Source organism: Hipposideros armiger, unplaced genomic scaffold (genome assembly GCF_001890085.2).
Source record: "Hipposideros armiger isolate ML-2016 unplaced genomic scaffold, ASM189008v1 scaffold_73, whole genome shotgun sequence".
In the NCBI taxonomy this organism is placed as follows: domain Eukaryota; kingdom Metazoa; phylum Chordata; class Mammalia; order Chiroptera; family Hipposideridae; genus Hipposideros; species Hipposideros armiger.
Window position 1 is genome coordinate 146184 of NW_017731423.1, and position 16559 is coordinate 162742.

The 16559-nt window shown below is 35.8% G+C and overlaps 2 protein-coding genes across 4 annotated transcripts in view; one reads left to right on the plus strand and one right to left on the minus strand.

The window, feature by feature from the left end:
* The window catches only part of GTF2E2 (general transcription factor IIE subunit 2), a 71366-nt gene that overhangs the window by 36761 nt on the left and 18046 nt on the right, over positions 1–16559 (minus strand). The window contains exon 3 of the mRNA XM_019642846.1: positions 10066–10157. Coding sequence (XP_019498391.1) covers positions 10066–10157 — 92 coding nt within the window. The remainder of the gene's footprint in view (positions 1–10065; positions 10158–16559) is intronic.
* SMIM18 (small integral membrane protein 18) overlaps positions 13666–16559 on the plus strand; it is a 7137-nt gene continuing 4243 nt past the window's right edge. For 2 of the 3 annotated variants that reach the window (XM_019642849.1, XM_019642848.1), the window contains exons 1-2: positions 13666–13826; positions 14348–14408. The gene's annotated coding sequence lies outside the window, so the exon portion shown is untranslated. The remainder of the gene's footprint in view (positions 13827–14347; positions 14409–16559) is intronic. The other variant, XM_019642847.1, reaches the window with a different exon arrangement.

Genomic DNA, 16559 nt, shown 5'->3' on the forward strand with positions numbered 1-16559 from the left:
CCAGCAGCCGCAGTGAGCAGCCGTCCAGAAGCCGGCGACTGATCTGCCTCGCCCAGGAAGAGCGCAATGATGGTGCCAACTTGGGCCAGTAAAGCAACGTCCTCCACAACTAGACTGAAGAACTAAAGGACAACAACAAGTTGTCTGTTCCCCTTCCCCCAATTCCCCAATTAAAATAAAAAATCTTTTAAAAAAAATTATTGCTCCATATTCTCCACTATTACTGATTATCAAATTTAATATATTTTCCTTAGTTTTCTTCACATTACAAACTTTCCCAGAGTGAAGTCACTGTCATGGTAGAGTGGGATGAACTCTTAGTTTCTCCCCTTATATCTACAACTAGTCAAACATCTATAACCCAACAAAGGTTCCTGTGCTCAACACACTAGGATGCCTGCGAGATCCCCATATTGGTATATCTAAGGTGGGAGTACTGAAAAACACAGGGGAGGCAGTAAAGGAAGAAGGACAGGATTGGTGCCTGAAGCCACTGTCCCCTGCCTTGGCTGAGCCGATGGTGCCAGAAAACACAGTAGGGGTGGAGGAGTCGGGATACAGCCCCCATACCACAGCCTGGCAGAGGGAAAGAGGGACAAGTAGCAGCATGGGCACCTGAGAATCCAGCTCCTTCCTCCGACTGCAGTAATGCTCACATCCCTAGAGAGCCTGGTAGCAGCAGCAGGCCTCCTAGCCGCAGTACACCAGTGCCAGCAGCCACAGGGAATCAGGTAGCAGAGGGGCAGGCTCGCAAACCTGGCTCCCCAACCTGCCACATCCCTCCCCCCCCCCCCGTCCTCTCCCACACACACACAGTGGCGGTGCTGACAGACTCAGGCAACCCATGCACAGTGGGAGTATCCACCATCCCAGTCATCCAGGTGGCAACTCCCACGCCACAGAGATGCCCCACCACCATGACCCCAGAAGTGCAAGTAGAACAGGTTAGAGAAACAAAAACTTGTGCGATAGTACTGTCCACTGGAAAACAAAAGAAAACCCTGTAATCCTCAACCTACTGAATTGTTAAAATCAAAACGGTACCCCAATAATAAGTGCTGATAACTTTAAATATGCAGGCAGAGAACAACCCATCCAGGAACATGAACAACCACAGTAACACGGTAACACAGAAAGAAAATGACTATCCACCAGAAACCAAATTCAAAGTCATGGAGTCTGTGATCTAAATGATAGAAAATTCAAAATAGCAGTCATAAAGAAACTCAACGAGATACAAGAAAACTCAGAAAGGCAGTTCAGTGAGCTTAGGGATAAAATTAATGAACAGAAGGAATATTTTGCCAAAGAGACCGAAATTATAAAAAAGAACCAAACAGAAATTCTGGAGCTGAAGAATTCAATAAATGAGATAAAGAGTACATTAAAAGCACTGGAAATAGAGCAGACCAAATACAAGAGAATTAGTGAGCTCAAAGATAGAAACCCAGAAATTATTCAGATGCGAGAGAGAACTAATATCTTTAAAAAATGAAAGTATCCTCTAAGAACTATCTGACTCCATTAGAAAGGACAGAATAAGGATAATGGGTATCTCAGAAGGAGAGAGAAAGAAGGGAACAAAGAACCTATTCAAAGAAATACATAATGGAATGAGAAGTTCCCAAGCCTGGGGAAGGAGCTAGACATACAAGAAGCTCACAGAACACCTAATTATCTCAACACAAAAAGACTTTCTCCAAAGCACATTACATTAAAACTGTCAAAAGTTAATGACAAAAAAATTCTCGGGGAAAAAAAAAATTCTCGGGCTGGCCAAGTGGCTCAGTTGGTTAAGAGTTGGCTTGGGATGTCAGCTCTGAGCAGCAGGGCCGCCGGTTTGGTTTCCACATGGGCCAGTGACGCTGCACCCTCTACAGCTAAGATGGTGAACAACATCTCAGCCTGGAGCTGGGCTGCCGTGAGTCGCTGGCGACGGCATAGGCTGCACTGGGGCTGCAGTGGGCTGCCGTGAGCTACTGTGAGCGGCCGGCAGCCAGCAAGAGCAGCCATGAGCCGCTGTAAGCAGCCATCCAATGGCCAGTGACCAAGTGCCTCAGCCAGGAAGAGCACAATGATCACAATACCAACATGGGCCAGTGAAGCGACGTCTTCCACAACTAGACTGAAGAACCAAAGGACAGTAACTTGTCTGTTCCCTACCTCAATTCCCCGATAAAAAAATCTTAAAAAAAATTCTCAAGGCAGAGAGGGAAAAGACAGTAACCTACAAGGAAACCCCATCAAGTTATCATCAAATTTCTCAGCACAAACTCTAAAGACCAGCAGAAACTGGAACGATATATTCAAAATATTAAAAGGTTGAAACCACCAGCCAAAATATATTGTTAAATGTTCATATTTTTGGCAATGTTCTCATTTAGTTATTATTCTCTATGGTTTTATTAGCATTTGTTTCATAATCATGTCTGACAATCTAGTGTGATTTGAAGATGAGATTTGTGATAGAAGAGGATTCTAAGCCTAGGCCCATGAACAATTCTAATAAGTTTAGTAATAAAATAACTATAATCTTCTGGGCCATTTCACCGTACCAGTGCAACAAGAGATTAAAAAAAAAAGAAAAAAGCCTACCACTACAACAAAGCTACTAATCAATGCGTTTTACATGGGCTGGTAATCTAAGGAGTCCTATTCCATTTGTGGTAAACAACATATAATGGCTCCAGCAAAATTGAGAAGACACATATAAATCACAGACATTGGACAAGACAAGGTACTTACTATTTTAAACAGCTACTGCAATCTCAAATCAAACAGAGTAAAGTTTTTGTATTTATTTTTTAAAAGTCATGTTCAGTGAAAGGCTCAGGAAGCAAGTTATCACAAGAACTTATTACCCAGAAAAGGGGGAGTAGGACATAGGTGGGGTGGGGGTGAGGGGGTGGAAACCACACAGTTGGCAGGAACATAATAATGTCCACATGTCAAATGATAGTGAGGAAAATGCACAGTAAATGAGAAAGTGAAAAGCATCAAACAGTATGATAAGTTGACAAACTGAAGGCAAGTCACAAGATAGTGAAAAGGTCTGTTTAATAAACTGAGAAACACAATTTGTCTATCCAGGTTGACAAATCAACAGATTTCACCAATATAAGCCATGCAGTAGTAACATTTGTAAAATTTTTAAATGATGGTGAATTTCAAGAAAAACTTTTCTGTTGTAAAGAACTGCCACAAAAAAGCAAAGAGCAGGACATATTTAATATGGTGTCTTCATATCTGGAAACAAAGGTCTTGGAGAAACTGCACTGGTATCTTCACTGAGGTGCCCCATGAATGGCTGGCTCAGTACAAGGTTTACCCTCTTTTGTTAAAAAAAAAAAAAAATGAAGGGAGGAGGAGGAAGAAAAAAGTATATTCTGACAAGACACGGCTTTCTTCAGAAGGTACCAGTATCAAAAACCCTTAGAAATGAAATGAAAAATGTCTTGAATGATGCTACAAAAGTGATCTGCTTTATTAAACAAAGGCCAGGTCACTTGAGCACATAAAGCTCCTGCTATAGACAGAAATCTAGTGGTTTGGCAGAAGAGTTCTCAATAGGACATTTAAACTAAAAGGTGAATTACAGAAGAAAATAGTAGGCCATACTTTACTGATTACTTTGAGGATGAAGAATGGCTATAAAGCTAGCTTCCTTAGCAGACACTTTTTTTTTTAATCATGTGAAGTGGTTGAACAAGTTTCTATAAGGCTCTAGAAAAAAAATGCTTTGCCTTTAAGTGACAAAACCTCTGGATTTCAAAGGAAAACAAAATTTTTGGACAAATCATGTGGCAAAAGAAAATCTTATAGTGCTGTTCAGGATTGAGGAAGGATATCAGCAATTCTCAAGCATTACTGAAAACCACCAGAAAGAACTAAAAAACAAAACTGAACAGTATTTTTCTTCCTTTTCAACACAAATGTACTCTTGGGTGCAGGATCCTTTCTCTGATTCTTCTACTCATTTAAAAACAAGTAAATTGCCTACTTGGATAAGGTTAAAAAAAATAAAGAAAAAACTGAAATTTACCTACACTACTGACTTTCATTAGAGTTGATATCCTTTCTGGGGAGGAAGAACCACACCCACCCACACAAAGAGTAGGCTAATAAACTAGGCAAAATGCATAAAAACAGAAAAATATCATTCTCTATTCGAAAGAATACTATTATTGACTTATTATAGCCACAACTTACTGATTAGGTAACATACATGAGCTATAGGTGTAACAATGTTTTGCAAGGTATTTTATACCTGTACTTATGAGATACTGGTGTATAATTTAAATACTTCATTTAAAATTTTAAATAAATCTCGGTTCTTGACCCAGCCCTACTATCAACCAGAGCTGTGCCTATGAGCCTGTCATTTAATTTCTCTGGACTTCAGAGTTTATAAATTCAAATATAATTCTCAGAATTGACAGGAATTGGGTCAGTGGTTCCCAAATTTTAGCGTGCATCAGAATCACCTGCAGGGTTCTTTAAAACACAGACAGTTGTGCTGAACTCTCAGAGTTTCAGATCTAGGGAGGGTCCCAAGAATTTGCACTTCTAACAAGTTCTCCAGGTGAGGCCAATGCCTGGTTGGAGAATTACACTCAGAACCACTGAGGCAGACTAAACCAAACAAACCAAATTTTTCAACACGATGTTTTATGAAACAGATACATCTACACAAAGAAATAACAGTGAGACCAAGAGAAAAATATTCTATCAAAAACAAAGTGCACCAGTGATTTCTCATCTGAGAACTAATTAATGTCTCATGGAGAAAGCAGTGTCCTTCACAAGGGAACTTTCAAGATAATTTGGAGTGCTTTTTTTTTTTAGACTTACTCTTTTAAGCAATAAAATTTGTTTTACATTAACAGTTTCCATAAAAATCCTTTTAAAATAATGAAATTCTATCTTCTTAAACAGGTCCACTGAATATCATTTCACCTTTTTTGATGTCTCAGTTACTGTCATAATGGAAACTACTGGGCTGTGGAATAACGATAATCATCTTGGGAGCTAGTGCGATGTGTTGGGCCGTCTGTTTCTGTGCCAAATGTTCTCAGTATTATAATTTTGAAGTTCTTGTATCTGCTTTTTTTTTCCTGTTTAGTACTTCTTGCTGTAAATCTCACTGTAAGTCTCTCAGTTTCCTGATAGTGGCTCTTGAACTTCCTCCACATAATTTCTAAATAAATCTCACTGACAATTAAAGAGTTCTATAAGTAAATGAATAAACTCTGAGGAACATTTTTGTTGTTGCATTTTTTTGCTAAGTTCTTGGTTTTATCAGATCTTCAAAAAGAGTAAACAAGTGACAGGTGAAGACTTTCCAACAATCAGTTTACAGATCACCTTCCATATGTACTCCTTCTCTTTCAAAACAGGCCTTCCTCTCTTTAAAAAAAAGGTAAAACTCTAACCTCCACCCAAAATTTATAATGCATTGCTTGGAGGTGTAATAAACTCCAGCGACCCAAGAAAAGGACAAGTCAAAAAAATATTGTTTGGGGTAAGCCTTCATAAATGATAACTGAGGTGTCATTAACCATCCACTATAGGGCTTCTATCTTTTCCAGTCTTATATCTCTCTCTAAAAGTTAAAAACAGGATATTTTGGCCCCCAACAGAGCATTCTAAATTCTGATACATATGGTTTGTGGGCAATTGAGAGCAGTTTTTTTTAAAGAACACTGTCTTTTCTATCCCCATACACCCCACCTCCATGGTGTACTGTCCAAGAATGCATGGCTCTTTGGGAAGTGTCTAGTTAAGATCAAAGTAAAGGGAACACTGGTAAGAAATATCTAATGATAAAACTAGAATTTTTCAAGTATTTAAGTATTTCTCTTCAGCAATTCTCAAAACTCATTCCTTGAATATTTATTAGCTTGAGAAAAAGCACATATAAAGAGCTGAAGCAATATCAATTAAGGAGACTGATTCTTTTAAACATAACAGAAATACTTTCCAGGAGTACCAAATTGTTCAAATTATGCTTCATAAAACCCACAAAAACTGTATACGAACTATTTTAGATTAAGTGTGAATTATTCAATGTGGTAGTTAAAACCTATTTTGTCAAATCATATCATGAAATTTTTATTCGAATTAGTCAATTCTCATTACATCTTTTAAACAGTTTAATATTTCTACCTTGTATTTTTAAAAATCATAGCTAGCTGTAAGACCAATTCATTTTTAACAGTAGGTATCCTTTTTCTTCACTAATTACCCCAGATAAAGTTATTAATGGAGTTATTTCTGAATCATTCCCTTTTATTTATAGCGAAAAGCTGAATATCAAAGATCAGAAGATGCAAGCACACACATTTAGAAAAGGAGTAACACACCTTTTATTATATCTCTCATTTCATAAATATTTTATTATGTAATTTATAATGATGCAACATAACATGGTAAACAGCATGTTTGTTTTTAAGATTATTATAAAAATGGTAAATTAATTCTATTTGATCCATATAATTTTCATCTCAATTACCTTAGTAGTATCTTTTAGTATGTATCCTATAATTTATTTCTCAATGGTTTTTATGTTACTTAAAATATATATTAACTTATTTATTTGAACTTAAAAATAAAAGATATCTTATGATAACAAACAAGTTTAATATAGCTGGTTGGTTTAACAATGGAGACTAGCTTTGCTAACTAAGAGATACTTGCTGTAAGTCCAATAAGCTAAACCTTCAACCTAAAGGTTTTGACAAAAAAATATTTATACCCAAGCATTTTATGAAAAAATTACACTGGCAAAGGTGTACTGAAATTAGTTATTTTTGTTTTCTCAACCACTTCTGAGTGTATCAGATTAAAGAAGGTGCCTACAGGGGGGAGGGGGAACTGACATAATTAGACATTTGCTAAGTCTGGGTAGAACCTTTTTAATATACTTCCGTCTTAAAAAGTAAATGATGGGCCGGCCGAGTGGTGTGATGGTTAAGAACTGGCTTGGGACTCCAGAGGGCCCCGGTTCGGATCCCACATATGAGGGCCAGTGACACTGCCCTCCACAGCTAAGATGCTGAACAACAGCTCAACCTGGAGCTGGGCTGCCGTGAGTCGCCGGCGACGGCGTAGGCTGCAGCCCCTGTGGCAGTGGGTTGCCATGGGCTACCGTGTGTAGCCAGCAGCCAGCGTGAGCGGCCAGCAGCTGCAGTGAGCGGCCGTCCAGAAGCCGGCGACTGATTTGCCTCACCTGGGAAGAGCACAATGATGATGCCAACTTGGGCCAGTGAAGCAACGTCCTCCACAACTAGACTGAAGAACAAAAGGACAGCAACTTGTCTGTTCCCCATCCCCCAATTCCCCAGCACTGTTCCCATCCCAATTCCCCAATAAAAAAAAATCTTTATAAAAAAAATTTAAAAAAAAGTAAATGATTAAGGATGAGGTAACAAATCCTCTGGCAAGTTAAGTGGTTTGCAGTCTTCTGCTTTCAACAAAACTGAAGGAGGGCCTACTAGATAGAATTGTCAACTAATGGATGCATGATAATAAATCACTAAGTGATTTTTGGCATATAACTTGGAAGGTTTTGCTATCACAAAACTTCCATTAAAATGAACTAACTTACATGACCATTTATTTCTCAGCACTTAAACCTACAAAATCTAAAAATAAGACCAGAAATTGTTGCCAAATCTTATTTCATTCTATCAATAATTGATATCTATCTCCAGACATAAGAACCGCTGGAGGAAGAAAGGAGACAGCTCCATTCATTTCATTAAAAAATGGATGTCTATTGAATGATGATTACATTCAAAGTGAATTTTAATCAAAATTTTCATATATGTAAGTTATTCTAATCAACTGTTTGCTAATAATTGTAAAGGTAAGTCAAACTAGAAGATATTTTTAATACTTAGAGCCACACAGTCACAGGAAAAACATTTCTAATTTTAATTTATATACATATTATTGTGGCAAATAAGTTTGATAGGTGATCAATAAAAGATTTTCAAGCATAAAAATGCATAACATTATCATACAATACAGCGGTAATAACAGAATGAACAAAGTTCAAAGGAAAAATCAGGGCTGGCCAAGTGACGCGTTGGTTGGGAGCTGGCTTGGGACACCAGCTCTGAGCAGCAGGACCCCGGTTCAGATCCCACATTAGGGCAAGTGATGCTGCGCCCTCTACTGTTAAGATGGTGAACAACAGATCGACCTGAAGCTGGGCTGCTGAGGGTCGCTAGCGACGGCATAGGCTGCAGTGGGCTCCCATAAGCTACCATGAGCAGCTGGCAGCCAGCGTGAGCTGTCAAGAGTCACTGTGAGCGGCCATCCAATGACCGGCGACCGATCTGCCTCACCCGGGAAGAGCACAATGATAATACCAACATGGGCTAGTGAAGCAACATCCTCCACAACTAGACTGAAGAAGGACTGCAACTTGTCTGTTCTCCCTCCCTGATTCCCCAATGCTGTTCCCCTCCCCCAATTCCCCAATAAAATCTTTAAAAAAAAAAAAGGGAAAATAAAAATTTTCATCCACTGAAGTTTGTTTTCATATTTTTAAATTGATAATAACATTTAGATTCCTTAGATAAATTTAAAAATGATATATTTTACTGAAATATTACAATATACCAGAAATCCTATCTTGTCACTACATAAATGTTTGCTAAAAAATTGTACTTGTCAATTTAAATATGTGCAAAGAATACAAAATTTTTCAAAACTGTTTCAGGGAACATGAGTAAGAATTTGAAGAACAATGTCCTAGATAAAGTTATAAGTAAGGATCATCTAGATAAGTGAAGACTCTATTAGCAGAGTAGCAAAAACACGACATTTAAATGTCAGTCTCCCTCCACAGACTGAAAGCCAAGAGGGCATACATTTTCTGGGTATTTGTACCACCATTAGTGCTACAAATAGCATATAGTTGGTTTAAGAATTATTTTCCATGTAGGGGAATGGATGGATGGAATGAATGAATGGTGAATACATAGTGTCAAAGTATATTATTTGATATTAGGAAATTATAAACCACAGATTTCTACTAGAAATCAAATAGAAATCACAGAATTCAGACATAGCCAGACACTAAGTTTCTTAAGTTACAAAAGAAAAGTCTTAGCATAAAATATTGGTTTATATTTTAAGCAATATGGCGGAAATTTGAAATAATTAAAAATACAGTACTTTGACTCTTTTCAAGAGATACAATTATTAACTAAATGGAAATAAGAATTTGCAGAAAAAGAGTAAATTTGAAATCAATCAGCCATCTTAGCTATAAATGAAATTTTACTTTAATAAATAAAGTTAGAATTCAAAGTCTTTATTAAAGCCAAAAGGTCATATCATTAAAACTTCAAAACTTACTTCTAAAATACCAAATCTTCCATCAAACATTAAATTCTAATTCTTTTGTGAGTCAATGTTTTTCTAAGACCCTCAGTAATTCTCTAATTACTGAGATGTAGAAAAGCGATCACCACCATCTGCCTGAACTGTATGGCTTTTACTTCTCACATCGGTGGAAGTAATATCCCATTAATCATTTATATTTTCCTACTCCTTTGGCAAGCAGGTGTTGACTAATTAAGAAGTGACTGAATCTACTGCCTGAGCACAATTTTAAGTTATATGGTGGGCTCAAAATTGTGTCCTTGAATTCATGGAAATTAAATATACCTAGGTGACTCACTGCAATGTTCATTTGATATAAAAGGCTTAAAGCATTAAATATTTTTATAGTTTTACTGAGGTATAAAAGGCATACAATAAACTACATACATTGAAATATACAATTCTATAAAATTTACTTCTGGGTCTTTTGAGCTTCCTTTGCTCGGCTCACTCCAAACTCTTTGTGGAGTGTACCTTCTTTTCTAATAATGGCCCTTAAGTCGTTCTCTACTGCTCGGGCCCACTTCTGCTTCTTTGAAATGCATTTCTACTTCTAATAAACTCCTTTTCTGCAATTTTAGAAAAAAAAATGCTTACCTCTGAAAATCCCAATCCCCTTCTTCTGACAAAAAATTAAATAGGATTTTGTTATCTGAGAAAAGTACTTACCTTCATGTAATTCACAATCTTAGCAAGCACGCCAAATTTATATCCAGAGCTTCCTGTTAGAGCTTTCAAGTTAAATGATCCATTGCTATGATCTGAAAATGAAGTTCGAAAAACAATTATAACATTTTCATATTAGATGTGATTTATGACTAAGATGATTTTACCTCTGGTAAAAAATTTTCTTGTTTGGGCTTTTCTATCTAGTGAATTCTATCCTGTAAAATTTTGGTGAAAAATTCAAAATCTTTGAGTGTGCAGTAAGTATCCATTATCTCACTAAGGATGGGAACAGAGTATAAATAATTCAAAAGCATTAAAATACATTTCTTTTATAAATACCTTTATCTCACTCTTTCTTTAATTCTGATTATTTCCCCCCATAATTAGAAGCAAGGCTTTTTAAACAAGACAATACAAATCTCAATCTGGTCCACAGAGCTTTACTAACAAACTTAAAGCCATGAGAAGCGGATTATTTCTGGGGAATAAAAGGTTCAATTTATCACTTATTACCATCAATTTCTGCTTATCAAATTCAAACAAACAGGCATTAACAGAAATAAAAAAGAATGATACGATAACTATTTTAAAATAAACTTTAGAGATAAATTAGGAATAAAAACTATAGGCACTGCCACTGCACAAACATGAATGATAGCATGAAATAAGGAGCAATCTTCACGGAAGATAATGTTTCAGAACATTTATCTTTTTATTGCATCTTTCTAGGCAGAAATCCTAATGTTACCTTGCATCACAGATGTATTCTATTAATCACAGACAAGAACAGGTAAAAAATTCCATCATAAATACTAGGAAAAATTTCAGAAGTACACATTCTATTAGCAAGGCATCAGATCATATATTATAAAGTTCCCATGAGGCTGATACACGAAAGTAGAGGTAAATAAAAGGGGGGAGAGCCAATGTCTGGCCCCAGCTTGGTAATAATAATTTAAGCAAAAGAATGCATTAGACCAACCGCAAGTCAAATGTAACAATTGTCAGAGTTCCAAAAGAACAGCTTCTAGATGGCAACATAATACTCCTTTGAGATTAGTTAGTGAAAAGGCTTTATTGAATATGCTTTTTTGAGACTAAAATAAGATTTCATGTGCAATTTCCTCTAAAAATAACTTTGTTACAATTCTGATAACTTACCTGACACATTAAAGTCTACTTGTTTGTTTCCCAACATAACAATATTAAGAATGCTTTACAGGTATGCTTTCATACTTACTTTTTCAATTATTAAGTACTACCTACCTACATGGTTCATTTTTCAAGATGTTCACAACCCTCATAACAATGACAACTAACTTTCATCAAACACTATTTACCAAGAGCCATGCTAAAAGATTTTTTTTTTTAATTAAAGTTTATTGGGGTCAATTGTTAGTCAAGTTACATAGGTTTCAGGTGTACATTTCTATAATACATCATCTATATATCACATTGTGCATTCACCACCCCGAGTCAGTTCTTCTTCCATCACCATGTATTTGATCCCTTTTACCCTCATCTACCACCCTCCTCCCCGCTTACCCTCTGGTAACCAGTAAACTATTGTCTGTGTCTATGAGTTTTTGTTTCTTCATTTGTTGTTTTCAGTTTTACATACCACATATCAGTGAAACCATATGGTTCTTGACTTTTTCTGTCTGACTTATTTTGCTTAGCATAATAATCTCAAGATCTATCCATGTTGTTGCAAATGGCAGTATTTCATCTTTTCTTATGGCAAGGACTCTTTTGTTGTTTCCATGTCTTGTCCAAAAATCCTATTTAGGAAATATTACTGTCCCTTTTTTTTTTTTTTTTAGTTTCAGGTGTACAGAATAATGAATAGACATTTATACCCCTCAAAAGTGATAACCCACCTCCCCCAATCTACTACCCTTCTGACATCGTATAAAGCTGTTACAGTTCCACTGACTCTATTCCTTATGCTGTACTCGTCCTGTGACTATATACATATATATACAGACACACACGCATATATGTATATGTGTGTGTGTGTGTGTGTGTGTATAAAATTATAGTTGACATGCATTATTATTCAGCTTCAGCTTCAGGTTTACACTGCAGTGGTCAGGCACCTACACCGTCCATGAAGTGGTCTCTCCAATAAGACAAGTGTCCATCTGATACCCTAGAAAATCTTTACAACATTATTGATTATATTCCCAAAACTGTCTTTTGTATTCCCTTGGCAATCACGACAAGGGAAGTAAGAATTTGCAGTGGGGTAAAGAGAGTCTATTCAATAAATGGTGCTGAGAAACCTGGACAGACACATACTGTTCAATTTTAAACAACAGGGGTAGCCGGTTAGCTCAGGTGGTTAGAGCTCAGGCTCATAACACCAAGGTTGCCGGTTTGATTCCCACATGGGCCACCGAGTTGAACCCTCCACAACTAGACTGAAACAACTACTTGACTTGAAGCTGATGGGTCCTGGAAAAACACACTGTTCCCCAATAAAATTTCTAAAAAAAAAAAAGAAAATAGAGTAGTAAATGGCAGAATTTAGATTCAAAACCCTGTGTAATACCTTGTATATGAGTAATTAACTAGCCTTCAACACATTCCATCTGAAGCTGGCTATTTTGTCAGGGAACAGAAATTCATAAATGCATATTTAATGTTTTGTTGCTTAACTGTAGTAAAATAGTTTTTTCTATACAAATAACTAACTGGGAAGACTATAAAAAACAGATAAGTATATTAAGAATAAGCATCATACAAATGTTCAATCATGAACCACATACAGTTTTATTTGCCAAGGTGTCTCCAGCATTTAACTCAAAGCCAGGCATAGCAAACACTCAATGAATGTTAGATGAATGAATGAATGCGAGGGAGGGAAGGAAGAAAGAAGGGAGAGAGGAGGAGGAGGAAGATATTTCCATGTATCTTTTTATGGCCCCATAAACTAATGTGCTGATTTATCTACAATTAAAATAAGTCTACATAACAAGCATTTAAACAGCCTGCTATTGTTATAATAGCCACTCCCATAATTAAAAACCTTGATTCTGTTATGCTTAGACCACGACTTTAAATAACACACCATAAATGAAAACGTTCTATCTCTAAACATCCAACTGAGGATTCTTTTGCCATTTAAATTTCAGACTTTTTTTAATGTAGGTGGTGTAGTACCAAAACTAACCCTCTCTCAATTACTAGAGCTGAAAACCTTTTTTTCCCCTCAGAATTTCTAAATCAAGCCACCACATGGAAATAATCACTTCCAGAGGGCAAGATTTATATAAAACACAACATTGAAAGAAAAGGAGAGAAAAGCATCTATCCTTTATGAGATCTTAGGCACTCTTCCTGGGGGAAATACAAAGCTGGTAAACCTAGACTGTTTGTTTCCTAGGTTACTACCTCTCTTGACATTATTTTCTAGCCCTAGCACTGAAATATTCAACGAAGGATCTGTAATTGTATAGTTAAAACACTAAGGAAACATCAATTTGTTGGTAACTCACAAATTCCTACACAGGAATTTAGCTTAAAGGACAAAAAATAGGGCAATAAAAGGGATGACAGTTAATATCCCAGACAGCCCTACTCAAGTTTCTGAATGATTTACTCTTAAGGGTGGCAGGACTTAATGCAAATGAACCTAGAGGAAACTGTCAGCTGCACTGTGGTCCAACCAATAGAAGAATAGCTCCATCTTGGCTGTGCACTAGACTGCATTACAAACAGACGATACCATCGCTTCAACAGCAGCCTTCTGACAAGAGGTGGGTTTATATCATCTTTTTCATTTAGTAATGCATGTCCTCATGATGCAATAAAAAAATATTTTGCCATAAAAATCAGGCAGTAAGCTTTGTTCCTACTAAAGACCAAAAAAAGCAATGTATTCATTTCACTGCTTGGTAGGATTTTATTATGAAAATATGAGGACTGCCTTGTGGTATTTGATAAGCACACTTACCATCTGTGCCTTAATGGAAAATTCATGCCATTTTCTATGAACTTGATCTATATCCAGACCTTAGAGTAAACCATGAGCATCTAACGTTAAATGGTTACTTGCTAATTTCATTTTCTCTGAGCTATTTCATTTCAGCAGTTTGGTCTGTCTTAAACAAAGGATTTTTTTTTAAAGAAAAATATAGACTAAAATCTAATATTAGACTAAAGCTTTCTGATTATATGTGCAAATTAGCTGGTAAAAAGCAGTTACTTACAAGAAAGTTTGTTGTATTTTAACAAACATGAGAAAATATTTCAAATTGTTTTTTATTTGACTTTGTAGATGCAGAGAATGCTGAGAAATTATCACAACTGTGATTTTTATATAAAAAAAGACCATAAAGGTACCATTATATAGGTTGCATTATACTATAACCAAAGACATCATTTATAGAGCTTCAGACTTTCCTAACATCTTAATTAAAATAATTCCTTACAGTGAAATTTTAGTCTATTAATTGTAATATACAAGTCATGCTATCATTAAATAAAAACCTTTTTTAAAATAGCCTTTCATTTTGTATATGCCACAAAAATACATATTTAATCATAGTACTTTCAATGTTATTCTTAGACTGATCCTCAAAATATGCTCATAAGTCTTTTCAATAAACTACATTTTAAAATAAAAATATGTCCTAAGAATTGGTTAATGGAGGAGCGTACAGTACCTTTCCAGGTAATCAGATTACTTTCATGGCTACTAAAAAATTACTGTTCATGTCTACTAAAATTTAGTATCAACTGCTGACAAATTTTTATTTTATAATTTTCAAGCATGAAAACATCACTATTTAATAGATGCTAGAGTTCCAGGATATTACCTATATATGTTGACCTAAAGATCCACCTTCTGCCCTTTTCTTTGCTGGTAAATCTATTTAAATCTTAAATGATTTTTTTCATAATTTTTATTATTATTACTTCTATTTCTTAGCCAGCATTCAGCTCGTATGAGCAAAATGTCCCTTACAAAGCCCAAAGGTTGTTGTAAAAAATTAGATCTCTCCAGGTTCAGCATATGGGGTTAGTTATCTAGAAAACATTACTGTTTGCTATACAAAGTATACCATAGAAAGTCTCAGGTAAAATAAAAACAACTTTGTCAAATAAAACAGTTAACTTGTAACTCAAATTTCAGGTAAATTGTAAACAGAAACCTTTACCACCCACTGTATTAACACTATAATCAGCCTATGTTTTACTGGTAATATATCTACAGTTAGCACAGATGGAGGCTCATTGCTGTTTCACTGAACTGACTAGAGCTATGGCCCATCTCAAAGAGTTACGGGGCTCAGTGAGTTGCTGTATATTTAAAGGCCATTATGATTAATTGATCATATTTCAAACTGATATGCTTAAAGGCACTAGAGAATTCAATTCAAGGGCTTCTACCATAAACACAGCAAAAGCATAATTTTATTCTGATCTGGCACTTCAAGGTTCCAAACAGTTCCAAGTCTTACCCCAAAAATATTTCACTAGGGTATTTTGAAATGGGAGGAAAAATAGGTAAAAGAAATATTTCAAAAATAACATAAACTAAAAAAAGAAAATATGGTATTTACTTTTAACATTTCCCATTCCTGTAATCAAATTTTCAAGGGTTTATGGGGGATTGAAAAAAGTACAGACTGTTCTCACTTTTTTGTTTTTTACCATTTTCTCTTACTTTTCATAAGGCATGTTTACAGCATTTACTTCATATAATTTACATTTTAGTTTCAAAAATATAGTCTCAGGATACAAAAAAAAAAACCCTAACGTAATGGTAAATATCTTTCTGCTTATATAATTATGTCTAATCCATTAAAGTAAATTTTAGATTTTATCCTAAATTTAACACAACAAATTACTGAGCTCTAAAAGTACTTTGAAAGAATAAACCACATTAAATGTAAGGTGGAAAATGACTCCACATTACAAGGGTTTACTTTTTTCAGATGTGCCCAGAAGCTAGCTAAAAAGTGAATGTTTTGAGTTGCTCATCAGTTATCAATACACTCACAAGAGGCAAAGTGTCATTTACAACATAAACGTGACATGTATAGTCTCTTTCTTAATGCGTAGACACTTATAACAAAGCTTACAAGTGCCCTGGCAGGTGGCACACACTGCTATTCATTATTGTTGTCATCATTGCAGGGGATAATTATTATAAGTGTATTTGTGTGTGGATAAAGTACAGTCTAATCAAAATGACAGTGTTTACTAATCCTAATTTTAATTTTTTTAGACGTAATCTAGAAAATTCAATAAATGCATTAAATATATACATATATCTCACAAGACTTTTTTATTTTAAGATTTTTTTTTAATTGGGGAATTGGGGGATGGGAACAGCGCTGGGGAATTGGGGGAAGGGGAACAGGCAAGTTGCTGTCCTTTTGTTCTTCGATCTAGTTGTGGAGGACGTTGCTTCACTGGCCCAAGTTGGCACCATCACTGCGCTCTTCCCAGGTGAGGCAGATCAGTCGCCGGCTTCTGGACGG